At 41.4% G+C, this 18,579-nt stretch overlaps 1 protein-coding gene across 1 annotated transcript in view; it reads right to left on the reverse strand.

Moving 5' to 3' along the window:
- Window positions 1–671: 671 nt before the first annotated feature.
- SLC35D1 (solute carrier family 35 member D1) overlaps window positions 672–18,579 on the reverse strand; it is a 43,825-nt gene continuing 25,917 nt past the window's right edge. The window contains exons 9-12 of the mRNA XM_037164890.2: window positions 15,861–15,928; window positions 14,560–14,638; window positions 11,231–11,313; window positions 672–5,246 (exon numbers count right to left, since the gene is read on the reverse strand). Of these exons, the coding sequence (XP_037020785.1) occupies window positions 5,138–5,246; window positions 11,231–11,313; window positions 14,560–14,638; window positions 15,861–15,928 (339 nt within the window). The 3' untranslated portion in view covers window positions 672–5,137. The remainder of the gene's footprint in view (window positions 5,247–11,230; window positions 11,314–14,559; window positions 14,639–15,860; window positions 15,929–18,579) is intronic.

An 18,579-nucleotide genomic window follows, 5' to 3' on the forward strand; every position in this document is an offset into this window, starting at 1 on the left:
TACCTGTAGCATCAGGGCCCTGGAAAACACAAACAGAAGTTTGCAGCCAAGAAAGTAAGGATGACACCAGCCTGAAGTTATAGGTAAGCTCATGCTCAAAGCCCTGATTCCCCGACAGCTTCCAGGGGATGATTATACAGGGGAAAAAAGAAATCATGGTGACTAGGAGCTAGGGCTGTGGTCTCTACGGATTGGCTGGTGCCAGGGTCGGGTGTAACTGATCACTGCACTTGGTCCTGATGCCAGCCACGCAGTTGTTCTACCCAGCTTCTCAAGGATTCGTTCTGTGGATCCTTCTGCTTTCCTGGGTCCAGAGCTAAACACAGCTGAGACCAAGATGTTGTCTAGTTTGGTGGAAAACTCTGTCTCCATGGGCAGTAGACCCAGGACTTTGTTCCTAAGACTGCTGGATGTTGACCAGAACCTCACTGTCCTGAGGGCTTAATGACTAAGCAGGAGAGAGGGAGGTGGGTGAGTCAGGACACCTGGGTAAGGTTAGTTTGAGCCAAGGGAAAAATCAGAAGAAAAGGTCATATTAAAGAAAATAAGGTTTTGGCACAGTTACAAACTAAGACACCACAATTAGCATTATTCACAACAGTCAAAAGGTGGAAGCAACCCAAGTGTCCATCAGTGGTAAACATAAACAAAATACAGATACGTGTGTTCAGGAAAACATATTTATTTGACATTATAAAAATATTTAGGCACATAATTTTCATGGTTATGTCACCTGATTTACATAATCTCAATCCTCAGTACCTCTTAAAAACACTAAAATGGCATTTGGTAAATAGAATCTATATTGAAAAAATACTATAATAGGCCAACATCTGTAGACAAAAATCAGTTGATCATCAGCATGAGAAAGAAACATTAATGAACAAAATAATCTCTAAAAATATTTTTGTGAGATAATCTAACCAGTAGATTTCTTTTAAAATTTATTTTTTAAAAAGAAAGCTAAAAAAAATTAAAAAAAAAAACACCCTAGAGTATCTCCTCACACCCTGATGAAGGGGCGTCCTCACAGTAAGAACAGGTGCCAGCAGCTCACAGATCCCACGACGACTAAGCCAGACGCAGACGCAGACGCAGACGCAAGGGGGCCGACCCCTGCCTCAGGCATCTCACTGGAAGAAGGAAGGATGAGCCTGCACGGGAGCTGCCTTCAGGTGACAAACTGAGAAAGTTTTAACTGAATCGCCATTCTGAAGTATAATTATTTTCCTCTAAGATAAAATAATTTTTCTTAAATTCACTATCAAATTATACGAGTAATTTCATCCTTTTTCTTAAAAAAAAAAAAGTGGAATCACCTGCATCACATAATGGCCACAATTATATCCAGTAGGTATTTTAAAAAGACCTTGAACAGAAACTCTCATTTAAGATTCTGGAAGCAAAGTACAGGGTCACATTTTTCAAGAAATACACACATTGTCCAGGCCTCTAGCATTTAAGGAGCACAAATGAAGAAACTTGTTTTGCCTAAAGCCTCACCATAAAATGACAGTAACAAAATCTGCCGAGTGCCTAATGCATAGTAGGCACCATGTGAGAAGTTTCTCATCCAATATCTCATTTGTTTTGAAATAGCTTATGCAGCTTTGCTGATAAGCAGGAACCAATAACACAAAGTTATGAGGAGGTGAGAATATATGCAGCAGAGGGACTCAGGGGAGTCATGGAATTCCAATAGCACGGCACCATCTCAGAGCTAAAAGACGAGTCCGAATTAGAAACGTCCTCTTAAAGAAAAAGCTTCGGCTGGATGGGTGGGGCACCCTCCTCAGCCAGACGGCAACGGCTGGCGGGGCTTACTCTCCCGTCACTGCTTCCATTCAACTGCTTCCAGTAAGGGTCTTGCTAAGGAATTATGAGCAAGAACCTTGCCCCGTGTATCTCAATTTCCCCCGAGTTTAGTGTTGTGTATCAGTTTGGCATGATTTCAAAGCGACTTGTTTATGACAAAAATAAAGTCGTTTTAAGAGTAAAGCTGTTTTAATATAAAAATGAAGATGTGTCATGATGACATCATCTCAGCTGCTCACAGGTGACCTTGGGGACTTAGCAAGAAAAAATGTCCAATGAAGAAGGAATTCTGGCAAGCGGATGTTTAGACGGTAAGTAGCCTAAAGGTCTGTGCAGGGTGTATGAGGTCCGTCTGACAGTTGTGGGCGGGCAAGGCTCGGCTTGCTGATCTAAATAGCTCTCCTGAGACCCCAGAGCATTAGCTCCTCTGCCACAGTAAAGGTGACTCCCTGACCAGCCTGCAGCAGCCCCTCAGAGAAGGACTCCTTGCCCACCAGCACTAGTGCCATCGTTCCCTAGCCATCTGCTCCAGCAACAGGGACTTCTTGTGCTGGCAGCTGAAGGCAGCTCTTTGTCGATTAAGCGGTCTCTCCCGAAAACCACCCTTGTAGAAAAGGTATGCCTCAACTAAATTTGGACTTTATTTCTCTCATCTTCCCTTGCCTGGAACAATAGTGTAGTTACTCTATCGTTGTTTTGGAGTACGTTATTTTGTTATTGGCTTAGGACATTATTATAATTCCCACAGTGAACAAGTGTTCAATAAAACACGCAAAGCAATCTCAGTCTCTGAGCATAGTTTTGCCACCCAAAACGAAACACTGAGCACACTGTCTGGCATAAAGGGGATGCTCAGTAAATCTCTGCTCATTGAATGAGGCCGTGATAACAAAAGCAGAGGCGGGCCTAAATTCCTAGGTACTGTTCCAAACCAGGCAAATGTGAAACTCTGTTATTCTTTCCATGAAGATCTTGTATCAGCTTTACTGACCCGAACTTTCCATGGATTCCTGATACAACCTGCATGCAAGTTGGATGCTACAAATGATTGACTCATAAAGTCAACGCCATACGGGGTAATTAAAAATCACCTGACCTGTGGACAACACGTAGCCTCACCAACCAGGATTATTCAAATCAATCTGGCACTGACTAAAAGCCAACTGGCCAAAGAGGACTTCAATGTCATTAACTCAAAACAGAGGAGCCAAGAGTCATACAACTTGGCTTTCGCGTTCTCACCACAGCCCATCTGTCTCACAGGGCAAATTAAGGATTTAACTCCATGCTGCCTCTTTCCTCCCAGGAGGTGGTGACCTACCACACAGAGCTCCCCGATCTGCGAAGCCTATGCTTCGACTCCAGACTCAGGTAACTGCCTGACCCCTTGAAAGAGCTCAAGGTAACCAGCTACCATCCCCGTGTCCTTGCACCCGCAGAGGGCAGTTATTGGCAGCAATGGTGCAATGGACAAAAACACGTAAGTTTTGACTTATTAGCAAATCTACTTTCTTTTTGAATTTTGTTTTCTCATTGATAAAACAGGGGTAATAAGAATCATCTTTCACAAAATGAGGTCCTATTCTCCCACCGGAAGTTCCTCAGATCGGCTGATACTGGAAATATGTAGGCCTTAGGACTTCTGACATGGAGCTCATAATGTGAAAACTGGCGATGAGGCTAATTCTAGGGACCCAGCACTGCTGGCCAGGCTATAACAAAGACCAAACAAAATAAGGGAAAAGCATAAATATGAAAATGACCTCAATCTAATTCTTCAAAAACACAAACAAAACAAAACCTTCCAGGTCCCTTCTTGTGGCACCAAAATACTTATGGTTTAGGTCCAAGGAGCCCAGTGGACTGTACGCCCAACGAACAGGAAGGTAACTCGTGCACCAGTACAGAGGTGCTCGGGCTCCTGCATCCTCGCTGCGCGGGCTTGAGCATCCATTCATCCCAGTCAGTGTGTCTGAGCCAAGTCATGGGGCTGTCTAACAGCCTGTCCCAACCAAAGAGGCGACTCAGACCATGCCCATCCACAACTGCTCCCCCAGGACGCAGCCCTGGTCTCCAGAGAGGCTGGCGTCCTCATTAAGTGAGCCAAAGGACACAATGTAGGTGGGAGTGGCCAGAGGGGAGGGGCTTGCTCATGTAGTTTAAGGAGAAAGGAAGGAGATGGCCCAAACACTGACCCTGCCGGGCAAAGACTAAACCTTGGCAACCCAGAAACATCTAACTGGCCTTTCTCCTCAAGCCAATACATTCAGAAATGTAAGACCCAGTCATAATGCTTCAAAGATGGGTAAAAAAGTAGCAACTAAAGCCAGAAAAGGGAAGCACGGGTAAATATATGGTGGTCACCTTGCCTGCCTGCCACTCTCTAGGCCACGTGGTTCACAAAATGCAGCTCCTCACGTGCATTCGATCTCACATCGTAGCATTTAGTTTCACACGAGTGCAGGTTAGCTCGGGCAGGTGCTTCTAACCCCACTTACAGAACTGCAGTTTCTGAGAAGTGAAAAAAGTTCTGTGTCTTGTTCACAGTCACATCTTCTGAATGAATATTCATTCAGAAGGCCTGGAGCACATTACCTACTGAACACATTTTAGTTGAATGAATTGATCAGATAGATAAATAAATGAGGAAAAGTCCTACTTCTCCCATCACTTCGTCATCCCCATCCTATGCAACCAGGAGGGAACAGCAAATTTTCAAGGAATGCACTCCCTTTGTGCCGTGAGTCTGCGGGAAAGCCAACATGAAAAGCAGCACACTTCAAAGCCTCTCATATTTTTTTAGTGCCAAAGGTTTTCTCTGGCAAATTCAGTTACGATACCCTTATGGGAAAAAAATGCAATTGTTAAGAAATATAAGTCAAAGGAGAAATTTCAGAGACTCCGCTGCACTTCCAGCAGAAGGAAGGCGAAAACTGCCCCCAGACACAGCAACGGTTTGAAGGATGGAGCTCCACTTGGAGAACTTTGTACATGCAGCTCTCAGGACACCTGGGTTTCAAACTACGGAATGAAACAGTTTCAAAACAATGTTGTTTCACTGTCGGCACAAAAGAAAAATAAATTAAAAAGCCCGGTGCATTTTCCAGTCTGATATAAATTAATTCAAATGGCATATTTAAAATAGGGTCAATTATACATTTCTCTCATAAAATTTTAAAAGGCAGCAATCAATCCTCAGATTGTGTAAGTGCAAAGGAATGGTATTTCTCCATAATCAAGACACCTCAATATCTGTGTAAAATCTGCCAGTGTTCCAAGCTCATCAAAATCTTGGGCCTGTGCTGTTGAAGCAGTCCTCTGGTCATACTGCTCCTTTCCCCTTAATGTCCAGCTTGTTACTGGCCTCCGACTGTTTGCTCAGCTGCTCTTCAGAGAAAGTGATATAGGAATACACCAGGCTCCCAGCAATGCTGCAAAACAGAACACCACATTCAGGGAGGAAGGAAGGGATGGCGAATGTAGGGGAGACTGGATGAGGGGTGGAGCTGCCTGTGGAAGTCAACGGCACATAAAATTAAAACAGACACAGCATTTTCATCTACCCTAGAAGCACTCCCCACGTTATGGTATTATCCACTGCTGCTGATGCTTTGGGAAAATGAACATTTGTGCGTACCTCTCAGCAGGGATGCCAATTTTATACAAGCTTTCTGGAAGACAGCAAGTCGAAATAAAAAGCCCTGGAATTCTGCTTATCCTCTGACCTCGTAATCTACTTCATTGATGAGCTGTGCACATCTTCTTAGACTTACTGACAAAGTGAGTGAAATTTTACCACAAAATTTATAATGCCAGAAAACTAAAGGGTAAATATCCCACAGTGAGAAATTATATAAATTCATCAATACAACACCATGCATCCATTAAAATGATATAAAATAAAAACGGGCAATGACATCTTAAATAATGTCATGAAACATCAAGTATTACCTAATCCCATTTTATTTAAATGAACAAGAATATGCATATTGATATGTACCAGAATAAAGTCTGGAAGGAACACAACAAGGATATTAACAATAGTTACATCTGAATGCTAAAATTATAGGTGATTTCTTTTTTATTTGTATTTTCTGCACTTCTGAAAATAACCACTCGACAAATGTTATTTTTAATAAAAATAAAAATCATCCCAACTAATAAGTAAACATGCAGACCCTGGGAGATTCGCAGAGCTGGTTTCTCTCTGACTAGAATCAGGTTTACAGTGGGAAAACCATGACCTGAGCTCTTAGCCTCTGAGTTGGTTGCTCGTACCCTTCACTTGTCCACCAGACCTACCACCAGGAGGATTCACTCTTGAGACAATGATTACTCTTGTCTACATGCAGTTTATTAGTAACTCTCAGGGTGTTCTCCTAGGTGGGCATTCATTCTTCCTCTTATGGGATATCTGAGACACTACATCTTAGGTGGGCACCAGCCTACTTTCCCACTATTACCCTCATTCTAACCAAACCTGAGTACCTCCTGCTAATCCTTCCCAGCTCCCATCTAGTGTCTACATTCAGGGCTCTGTGCTTTTGAGCAATGGCTAGAAATACTCAGCCTGCCCTTTTCCACCTCCCCAAAGCCTACCTAATGCTCAAGGCCTAGTGCTAAGTACTCTTTCCTCTATGAAGTCTCCCAAGCAGCTCTGTTTCATTCTAGTTTCTGAGACTATCACAACCTTAATTACTGGTGTCAGTCTGGGTACCTACTCTATGACACTGTGTATTAATAGCTTGAGTTCTGGCTGGTATGACTTAGTAGATTCAGTGCTGGCATGCGAACCAAAGACCACTGGTACAATTCCTGGTCAGGGCACATGCCTGGGGTGTGGGCCAGGTCCCCAAGTGGGGGTGTACAAGAGGCCGCTGGTCAATGTATCTCTCGTACATCAACATTTTCCCTCCTCTCCTTTCTCCCTTCCTTCCCATCTCTCTAATAAAATCCTTAAAAAAGATAGTTGTTGAAAACTCTTTTGAGAGAATGTATTACAAGTACCTTGTCACAGCTATTATTAATGCTATATAAATGCTTAATGTTATGAATGCCACATGATTCTTCTATAAATGAAAGCCATTACTAGTAACATAATCATTTCACACTCACCCTCCTCCTTCAGTCTAATCTCAACACAGTGGCCAGAGTAATCCTATTGCAACTGAATCAGATCATGTTACTCTATTCAAAAAACTCAACGTCTTCATTTCTCTTAACAGTAGTCCCTAACAGAGACGTGACTTGGGGTGGTTGGACACACAACACAGGTACACATGGTATGTTGTGGAATTGTGCACCTGAAACCTGTGTAATTTTGTTAACCAGTGTCACCTCAATAAATTTAATAAAAAATAAAATAAAATAAAAAAACAGTATTACCTAAGTGCCCTTGTCATTTCATTCACTCCCCTCCGCTCCGCCACACTGGGCTCCCTGTGGCCCCTGGAACACACCGAGCGCACCCCGCCCCTGGGCCTCTTCACCTGCTCTGCCCTCCAGGAATCAGTGTGGCTCATTCTCTCCATTTTCTCTGGTCTTTACACAAAGTGCAACCTCCTCAGTAAGTGCCCCCACCCCCAAAACACTGCTTTATTTTTCTGCAGTACTGTTTATCACATTTATCACCAGCAAAGAGTTCCCTCATTTATCTCCATTCATTTTCTGTCTCCTCTAGTGGAAGGAAAACTACATGGAGGGCAAAAGTTTGGTCAGTTTTGATAGCAGCTCTATCTTCACTGCGTAAAACAATGTTTGGTACCTGGAAGGTACCAACCATATATTTATTTATAAATAAAGGACTCTCCTGGCTAAATTACAAATTCCCTGAAGATAAATACTAGTCTATGCATTTGCATGCACTATATAGTCACTTCCTTTAATATATGTACAAAAAGGATTCAGCAAGGATCCAACTCTTACCCTGCCTGCAAAGGGAAATAGGAGAATAAAGACAAATCAGGCAGGAAATAAGCAAGGAGACTTTGGAAATGTTCAAACAAAGAGGGGCCATTTAAATTTCTTACCCCATGTGCCTTCACATGGTTAAATTACGAGGCGTATTTTAAAAGTCATACCAGGGTTAGCATCTCAGCTGATTCTTACTATGCTAGCTGTGTGCTTTGGGCAAGTTATTTCACCTCTCTGAGCCTCCATTTCATTATTGTAGACTGGGGAATGATTAAACAAGATGACACTACAAAGGTGGCCTTCACCTACCAGGTACTCAACAAGCATTAACTTCCAATCTGTTGCCTTCCCAGGTATCTATTTATGTCCTTTCTATACTTGGATAAGTGTTGGTCTGTGCATACTCTTTAAAAATAGAAGTCACAGAATTCCGGCCAGAATGTGAACCATTCTATCTGCCTAGGACTTTTAAGATAACTGTCGTATGAAAAAGAACCCATTCTTCAAAAAATGCCTGCACAGGCTGGTGTGGCTCAGTGGGCTGAGTGCCAGCCTGTGAACTAAAGTGTCACTGGTTCAATTCCCAGTCAGGACACATGCCTGGGTTGTGGGTCAGATCCCCAGTAGGGGGTGTGTGAAAGGCAACCACACATTGATGTTTCTCTCTCTCCCTTTCTCCCTTCCCTTCTCTAAAAATAAATAAAATCTTTAAAAAAAAAAACAAGATAACCAAAATGGTATAGATACTTTCAAAAAATAGTTTAGATATTTCTCATACACATACACTTACCATAACACCCAGGAATTCCACTCCTAGGTATTTATCCCAAATAAAATGAAAATTTATGTTCAACACAAACTTCTAAGCAAATGTTTTAGCAACAAGTGCGAAACAAATAAAAACTGCAAACTTGTCTTTCAATTGCTGAGTGGATAAACTGTGATATATCCATAATGGACTACTACTCAGCAATTAAAAAATACGAACTACTGATAAACATAAAATCTTAAATGAAAGAAGCCAGACCAAAAGCTACATAATGTTATGTATCACTGTATGACATTCTGGACACTACATGGATAGAACACAGGTATTTGTCAGGGGCAGAGGTGCAATGCAAAGGGACATAGGGAGATTTGGGGGGCAGGGAGGTGATAAAACTGTTTTTTATCTTAAATGTGGTATAGGAGGTACCTGACGGTATGCATTTGTCAAAGCTCATAAAACTCTACACTAAATGGAGTGAATTTTACTGTACTTAAGTCTATATTAATTTTTTTAAGTGGAAGAGAATCACAGATAAAGATGAGTTCTAGGGATTCTCAGAATTCCATGCTGCGCAGTTATGAGGATGATGATATCATCTAGAAAGGCCAGATTACGTGGGTCAAAGCCACAGGCCAGAGCCCAGCCACTGACAGAGGTAGAGTAGCCTGCTGGGTCGCCACCCTTCACTATTCACTCCCCACCCTCTCTGTCACGGGCCTAGGCTTAGATGAGCACCTAGAAAGTGGCCACTGAAAAAAGGCCTTTAGAAACAGCCAGACTCTCAACAGAGCCCTACCCGCACCCCCACCAAATGCCTCCTTGAATCACAGAATCAAATTTGGATGGAACAGAGTAGCCACCAATGCAAACCTGCTGCTTCTTGCACTTGAATCATACCAGACAGAGGGCTTTTTTAACTTAACTTAAAACAGCAAAAAAACCTAGGCAGGATGGTGGTTAGATGTACCTGGGTTTAATCATGGAATTCTTTAAGAATACAGTTCAATTAGTGATTTCCTTCAAAGTTCAGTCAGTCAAGGATAGAATGACATAATTTCCGAAGTAAAATCTGGTAAGTAGCCACCTTAAATTTGGTTTTTATATTAAAAAAGAAACATGCAAAGAAACATATAAATCTGCTTACTAACCAGTGGAAGATAAATCAAAAAAATATACACCATAAAGCCATGGAAAAAACCCAGACGATACATATTTTCCTTTACAAAAGCTGAAAAACACACTGTAATGGAAACAGTATTTGAACAGAAGGTCAAACGGATTCTAACCCCAATGCTACCAATAATCTGAATGCTGGCTGCCTAGCTAAATAAATAATTTATTCTCCCCAACCTTGTAATAAAGCAGGGATTAAAGAGATATGTGTAAAATGTATTACAACAAAATGTGAAAGCAATTAGAAATTATTACAAAGAGGGACAGAATACCTATGACATTATTATCAAATACATTTGGTAGCAAAATAGTACTGCTTAACAAGAACTATAATACACTACATGACACAAACAAAAACTCCACTGGAAGAATTTTCAAGATGTTAAATTTGATACATGTTAGGCTGACATAAATTGTGACATACCAGTATACTCAGGAACTTAAAAAGTTATTTTAAGTAGCTTGCAATGTTAAAAAAGACACCTACCCTTTCTTATGAGATTATTGTAAATTTGAACTGCAGAGATCCAAACAGAAGCTTTTGTTTATTTTGGCTATCAGGTATTTCATTTTAAGGAGAAAAATAAAAATTAAAGCATCTCTGACTCGGGTCTGTATAGTGATTCTTTTTTTTTTTTTAGATTTTATTTATTTATCTTTAGAGGGAAAGGGAAGGAGAGAGGGAGGGAAATATCAATGTATGGTTGCCTCTCATGCGTCCCCTGCTGGGAACTGGCCTGCAACCCAGGCATGTGCCCTGACTGGGAATTGAACCACAATCCTTTGGTTCACAGGCCCACGCTCAATCCACTGAGCTACACCAGCCAGGGCTATAGTGATTCTTTAATCCAGATTTTTAGAAATATATGAAACTCAGGCCACATCCAAAGATAGAACTGGTTTATCATTTTGCTCCTTATATCCTGGCCCTTCCTCACAAATTTTAATGAAAGAAATAGATATTTACTAAGTATAGATGTCAAGTAATGAATTACATACTTTATACCCCTTAGATATTTCACTCTAACGACTCTAAAAAGACAGCTATTTCATCCCCATCACATAAAAAATCTGAAGCTCAGAAAAGATAACCAGTGAACTCGAAGTCCACAGCGGACAAGCTACAGAACTGCAGCTCCAAGCACAGCCTGAGACCCAGCCACTCGCCTTCCTACTGTGCCACGCAAGTCAGACACATACAAAGCATTCTTAACAGAGCTGGTATTCTCTAGCCCTGCACTTTCTTGAGAACAGTGTACTGCCACCTAGCATACTAAGTAAAGATATGTTCTTTGAAGTGTTACTTAAAAGGAGTTGAACTTCCACAAAAGAGTCCCCAGTGATTATGCATAAAATGTGAATATTTTTATGGAAAAATGGCTATTTTCTCTCCCTTTCTCAAAAAGCACTATCTAAATATGTTACACTGTAGGTACTCCATAAATGTTTGGTTAATAAATGAACAAGTCTGCCATTAAATAGCCCAACCTTAACTGTGATACTATTTGCATGCCCACAGCCTACTTGCCAAAGTGGTTATATTTAAATATTTTTACTTACCTGATATTTAAGCCAATGAAGTTCGTCCATGTGAAAATATAATCTCCACCAAAGACCATTCCAATATAAGTTATTAATATATTCTAAAAAAAAGGCAATACACTGTTATATAGATTTAACTGAGATTTTAAATATTCATATAAACTCACCCACGCCATGACCCAAACACCTATTCTTCAAATGCAGAACCGAAGAGACAATAATGAAAACCCACCAATCCTGACATGAGTGCAGTGGGAGCCAACACACTGACAGAGAAACATTAGCCTCTCCCCAGTCGATCTCTCCAAAACCAAAATGCTTTCGCCAATACTGGAACATACTAACGGGATTATCAAACGCTCTCTGCCCTGTGCTACAGACTAACAGTATAAGTCCAAATAGAGAAACACCGCTGTTACTAAGGATAGAAAACACTAGGGCACGCTTAGCAACCTTAGAAATGAAAGCTTTTCCTCTCACTGCGATAACTGTAGACTTCCGAGGGGCCAGTGAAGAAGGAAAGCCTGCTGACAAGCAAACTCTTTTCCTCTTTTTTGAAAAGAATAAAGAGAACGAGGTGGGGGGGGAGGGTTTCCCAACACGAACGCAGTTTTGAGAGGAACCGTCCTTGGTATCTTCAAAAAAAAAAAAAAACATGGGAAGTAATCTCAAAGTAGCATGCCTAAAATCACCTCTCCTGACTCCCGTTACAACCTCCAGGTGTAAACATCTTCTGCCAGTGTGGCTGGCTCTCCTTTAGTTAATCTCAGACCACAAAGGTGAAATAGAACTTTCCAAGGTTATTATTCAGTTCTTTGCTAACGTCCTTTCTTTCGTATTCATAAGTCACTGCCTCCCTCTCTGCCTTTACAACTGCCAGAAACGGTGTCACGAACATTTTCAGCAGCTGGGCTCTACTAAATTAGGCCTCTGAAGCAGAAAGTGAAGTGCTGTAGTGCTTTTAAAATGCCAAAAACAAACTTCAAAATTATTTTTATAATGGAGTGCCCTTTGAGCATTCGAAATTATGTCAGCCTCTCCTAAGTCTAAGGATAGAGAAAGCAAGTTGCCTTTGAGCAGATCTTTTAAATGATTTGATGGGGGGGGGGGGGGACAATGAAACATGTTAGCAGTAGGCAACTTGGGAAAATGTGTAACAGGACCTCTCTTAAAATACAGAGATCCAGAGATCCTGGGAGAAGGTACATTAATTCCCATAAACTGACCAAGGAACTTCAGAGAGGAAACCCAATGTTTATTGCACAAAACCAATCAGAAGTTAGACAAATAAAGTAACCATTAGGGCAACCTAACAAAGATTTGCCTTCAGGAAAAGACACCAATCCCCAAGGAAGAACTACCCAGGAAGCACAGAAGGGTCTGGTAGCTCAAAACTAATCCCCAGATTTTAGTAATACCTGAAAATCACTTGGAAACCTTGTTAAAGATGGAAATTTCCAGGCTCTTCTCTAGAGATTCTGATTCAATTATATCTGAGGTGAGCCTAGAAATTCCCATTTTTAACTAGTTATTTTAAGTAATTTTCCCACCATGCTTAAAAGGGACAAGGAATGCTGATCCAAGGGTTTAAGCCAGGGGTGTCAACCTCATTTTTGCTGGGGGCCACATTGGCCTCACGGTTGCCTTCCAAGGGCCAAAATAATTTTAGGACTGTATAAATGTAACTACTCCTTAACAGTTAAGGAGTTGAAATTACTTTCGGACCTTTGAAGGCAACCACAAGGTTGATCTGGCCCCCAGTGAAAATGACTTTGACACCCTGGTTTATAGGGTTAGGATCCTCAAGCACAGAACAGCTTTTAGCTGTAAAAGGGTATGAACTGAGAGGCTAACGGAAGGAGCTCCATGGCACATGTGAGACTCTGAAAGAGCAAGGGCACCAGTGCACTCGCATCTGTCAGGAGGTAGAATACCCTTCAACAGCAACACCACATGGCAGTGAGCAGAGACAGCAACTGTAAACTAATCAGACAGTCCGATTTTGCCCCTCTAGTTTGGAAGTAAAACTAATTCCTTTAGACTGTGCAGAGAAAGGAATATCAAAAGAAAAGTACTAAACTTTATGTTAATGAAAGCATGATTGTATTTGTACCCCATGCACTAAAAAATTCAAAGCCAACAGGTTTAGTTATCAAAATTAAACATAGGCCTTCTATGTTTAATATGTTTCTTCTTGGCTAAAAACATGGTACCAACAATACTGTTCTTGTTCTTATTCTGAAGATGCAAGCCACCCATTCTGCATTTAAAGCCCTTACTTTACAACACTGAGAGACGGCTGAGAGCTAATTTGGGGTGCTAAAATCATGTCAGCCAGCTAGACCGCTGAACATTAACTGTCTCTAGATTTCAGGGAATTTGCACAACTGACTGTTACAGCTTAATTTACAGTTCTATTCACACCAAACACTCCAATTCCATTGGAGTGTGACAGACCAAACAATTTCAGAAGTCACACAACTTCTGAAATTTTTACCCAAATCCAGTTTCTAAAATGAGGTCATGCAGACACCACTCCATTGGGGTTGCAAAGAGACACACAGCAGAGCAGTGAAAACTTTACCTCAGCAACCACTTCCCTCACTTTTTGACAAGAGGCATCATAAAGACAGTCCTAAAGGCAACTGTACTCTTCTCCCCAAGTGATCTAGGCTCCACCTCTCTCTGTTTTACCTGGTTTAGAAAGCAAGCCTACCGTGCTAATGGATCTTAAAGCACTAGAATTACAAAGTCAGATGAAAGAGACCTCAGGCTTCAAGCCACTAACTTCAGCTCAATATTCAACTCCACTTCGCTCTTCTGGAGGAAGACAAATGAACCTCCCTCAAAACAGATCAGGAAGAACTGACATCACTGGAAATGTCAGACACAGCTTTTAAAAGTGGGCCATTCAAGGTTTGGCTCACGCACAGGAAAACTACCTTGATTACCTTCTGGCAGGCATCCGTTCCCTACGGAACAGCCAGAACTCAGTGAGTCAGAGAACAGACCCGATCTCATTAGGGGTTAAAGACAGGCAGCTCCCTGCTGGGCTCGTCATCTGCCCTGTCAGAAATAGGCCAAGTTCTATATCCTCTACTCTAAGGTAACACACTCCCCTTTTCTCACACTCCTCAGAGCTAAACTGCCTGAAAGTAGAGATTATCCCTCCCTGAGTTCTTAAAGATTATTTCAGAGACCATCACCATAATTTGTCAAACAGTCAAAAAAAAAAAAGTTAGAAAATAAGGATTATGGAGCTTAAGGCCATAGTCAGACTTATTTTAGAAGAATAATTTTTCAAATAATGCAGTTACCCAAAAATAACAGTATTTTTTTCAACTTACCTTAATACAGCCAACTATTGTAGTAGTAAGAGCAGAATTATACTGAGTGCAAAGTACTGTGGCGTACATCAAGATAAACCTGGAATGAAGAAGAGGTACCTTATAAGTAAGATCCACTTGCTTACGTTATAATAATCACTAGCCAAGAAAACCAATCAGTGCTGGCTAGCCTAGTGCACTCCAGCCCTGACTGAGAGCTTTCCTACTTCACTGCTGCTTGTCCGCCCCTCTTAAGATTGTTAAAAACTTCATGAAAAGGAAACACATGTCCATTTACTGACCAGGTGTTTTTCCCAGCCTCCTTAACCAAAACCTTGAACTCATTCGTAATCACGAGCACTTTATTTAGATCAAATTCCTTCTAGTTCACTTAAACTAGATAGGAAGCTTGGAGCTCACAGACGCTGGCTGAGACGCGCACCTCCCACTAGGGCAACATGACCTGTGGACCAGGGTAAAGGCAAGAGAGATTCTTAGGGATGGAAGAGACCCAAATCAGAACTACTTTAAGAGGAGATACAGCATGCTTGTCCCAGCAGCACACTGACTAAAACTGGAATGATACAGAGAAGAGGGGATGTAAGTTCACTTAACAACTAAGTGGTAGCAGTCGGAACTCTCAGATCTACAATGAGAGTTCTGAGTATCAAGTACTCACTACTAAGGCACCACGTCAACTTTATTTTGAGCTCACTATGTACCTAGCCTGGGCCACGCACAGTCGCAAATGTCAACTGAACTTGGCTGGTGGAGGAAACAATGTGTCAGGGAAATGTGAAGGTGGAGAGAAGAGGCACATCTGCACCTCCAGCCTTCTGTGTACACTCTTCTAAGAGGAAGACAGTCTGCTAGCAAGGAGTCAAACAGTCCAAAATTTAAGAGCTGCCACTGCCATCTACTAATTGTGCAAACTTAGACAATCTACTTCTATGCCTGCTTTTTCATAAAGGAACAAAGATTATCTCCCAAATGGTCAACGTAGAAATAAAGTAAAATATATAGTTGATATATTTATCAACTATATGGTGAAAAATAATGTTGAAATATAACAGTGCTTCTCACATACTACATTATTGGGTAAATACTAGTTTTTCTCCATCCTTCTAAGCATGACTTTGAGATCATATTAGTTGCCCTGAGGGCACATTCCCAAGGGATGTGAAACAACCTGAATCTGAAGGCTTAATTATCCTAAACTGATACACTCAAGAGGCAAAACAGGATACTGAGGAATGAAGCCAAAGGAGCTCAGAACACATTTGTCTAGGAAAGCTATCTGCAACAAGGCAGCAAAGGCTTACCCCATCACACAGGAGAGGGTGAACTGCAGAAGAAAGAGTGTGTCGGCCCAGCCTTCAAAATCCATTGCCTGCAATGACAAAGCATTCGATTTTACAGCAAAATTAGCAGTCCTATTTATTAATCAAAATCCTGTGTGGTTCAGTTGGTTGGATGTCGTCCCACAACACAAAAGGTTGCCAGTTTGATTCCCAGTCAAGGCACACACCTTGACAAGGTTGCATGTTTAGTTACACTGGTCAGGGTGAGCACAAGACATAACCAATCAATGTTTCTCTCTCACATTGATATATCTCTCCCTCTCTTTCTCCCTCCCATCCCCTCTCTCTAAAAATAAAACTTAAATTAGAAAACAAAATCCTGTGTGCTTGCTCCCACCACACACACACACACACACACACACACACACACACACACACACACACACACTTCCCCGCACCCCTCCAAGAACAGAGAATGATGTTTAGGAATTTCATATAGATGAAGTGGAACCAGTGAGCAGTTTCAGAAGGTTTTCTCCTTTCCACAATGTAATGTGAGGGAGATTTTGTTCTCTCTGTTGGTACAAAGAAACTGGTATCTGCTTGAAGGTACAGGCCACATCGGGCAAATCTCAGCAGTTCTCCCAGATGGCTAGTATTAAAGGCTTCCTCATACATTAAAACATATTTCCTCCTTGTAGCATGTGAAAACTCAAACACAGCCTTAATTACACAAATTCAGCTGAAGTCTATCCTGGGAGAATTACTGTTTTAGAATAACTGATTGTGAAAGCAAGGTTTTGTTGTTGTTTTAAGGCCAAAGCAATGGAACACAGAGACGTGAGTAGGTGCTCTGATCATCTCACCTCTCATCCAAGAGGCAGGGTTTCTCTCTGAAGGACGTACCTTCTCAATATGAATTTGATAAGCAAATCTGAGAAACACTTCATCTTTTACCTCTCTGCCACCCTGTCCTGCTTCAACTTCTGCCACTTCAACATAAATCTCACTGGTCTAGGGTTCCGCCAGTACCGGGCTCCTTGTGGTTTATAAAACATAACGTGCAGTTTCACACTCACATGCCTTTGCCTGGAATGGGCTTCCCCTCAACACTTACCTGGCTCTGTTCACCCATCACAGTAAAGGTCAAGCACCCCCGCTGTGGGACTTTCCTTAATCAAGAACTCCTTCCTTTGTTTCTCAGCAGATGTGCTCTGCAGGGCCCTTCTCCCTCTGAACTGTGTCTGTCTACACCAGCTCTCCGGACTGTGAGCTGTGTGGGGACAGGACCCACATCACACTTATCTAACCATGTTCCTAACACAGCACTTGACAGACAGCAGACGTTCAGCTTGTTTATGTTTTTTTTTCTTTGTTGAAGCATTATATATCAAAAATAAAATTCACCGATTTTAAGTGTATAATTCAATGACTCTTAATAAATGTATATAGCCATGCAAACTCCATCATGATCATGATAAAAATATTTCAGTCCCACAACATAGAACCCCTAGGAGGAAAACATGGGGGGAAAAGGTCCCTGACACTGGTCTTGATAACTATCTTCCAAATATGACATCAAAACAACAGAAGCAAAAGTAAGTAAGAAGAGATGCACCCAACTAAGTAGCTGCTGCACAGCAAAGGCAGCTGTCAACAAAATGAGAAGGCAACTTACTGAATGGGAAAAAATACTGACAAACCACATATCTGATACGGGGTTAATATTCAAAACCTTTAACGGGGTTAGCATTCAAAATGCTAAAACTCAACAGCAAAGAATTAAATAACTCAATTTAAAAAATGGACAGAGGAATTAAATAGACATCTTTCTAAAGAAGACAGGTAGATGAAAAGGTACTCAACATCACTACTCACTAGGGAAATGCAAATCAAAAGCATGAGATACCACCTCACACCTGTCAGAATGGCTGTTATCAAAAAGACACAACAAGGGCTGGCGAGGGTGGAGAAAAGGGGGACCTTGTGCACTGCTGGTAGGAATGTAAATTGGTGCAGCCTCAATGGAAAACAGCATGGAGGTTCCTCAAAAAATTAAAATTAAAGCTGCCATACGATCCAGCAATCCCACTTCTGGGTATTCATCTAAGGAAATGAAATCAGGATCTCAGGGGATGCCTGCACTTCCATGTTCACTGCAGCATTTTTGACAACAGCCAATACACGGAAAGAACCTGAATGCCCATCTATAGATGAATGGATACAGAAGCTGTCACACACACACACACACACACACACACACACACACACACACACACACACTGGAATATTACTTAACCATGAGAAAAAGGGAAATCCTGCCATTTGCAATCACAAGAATGGAACGTGAGGCATTTTGCAAGGTGAGGTAAGTCAGACAGAGATAGACAAACACTCTACGATCTCACAGAAACAGAAGTAGAACTGCCAGGGCAGATGCTGGTCAAAGGGTACAACTTCCAGCAATAGGATAAAAAAGTTCTGAGGATCTAATGTACAGCATGGTATTACAGTTAACAATACTGTATTGTATACTTGAAAACTGCTAAGAGATCTTAAATGTTCTCATCAAAAAAAAAAGGCAATTTATGTGAGGTGATGGAAGCATTAATTACTGCTACTTATGGTAATCATTTTGCAATACATAAGTGTATCAAATCAATATGTTGCACACCTTAAACTTACATGTATCAATTACATTTCAGTAAGGCTGGAAAAAGTTCCCTCCTGCCCCTTTAAG

Source organism: Artibeus jamaicensis, unplaced genomic scaffold (genome assembly GCF_021234435.1).
Source record: "Artibeus jamaicensis isolate MK-2021 breed Jamaican fruit bat unplaced genomic scaffold, CSHL_Jam_final scaffold_1019, whole genome shotgun sequence".
Lineage (NCBI taxonomy): Eukaryota > Metazoa > Chordata > Mammalia > Chiroptera > Phyllostomidae > Artibeus > Artibeus jamaicensis.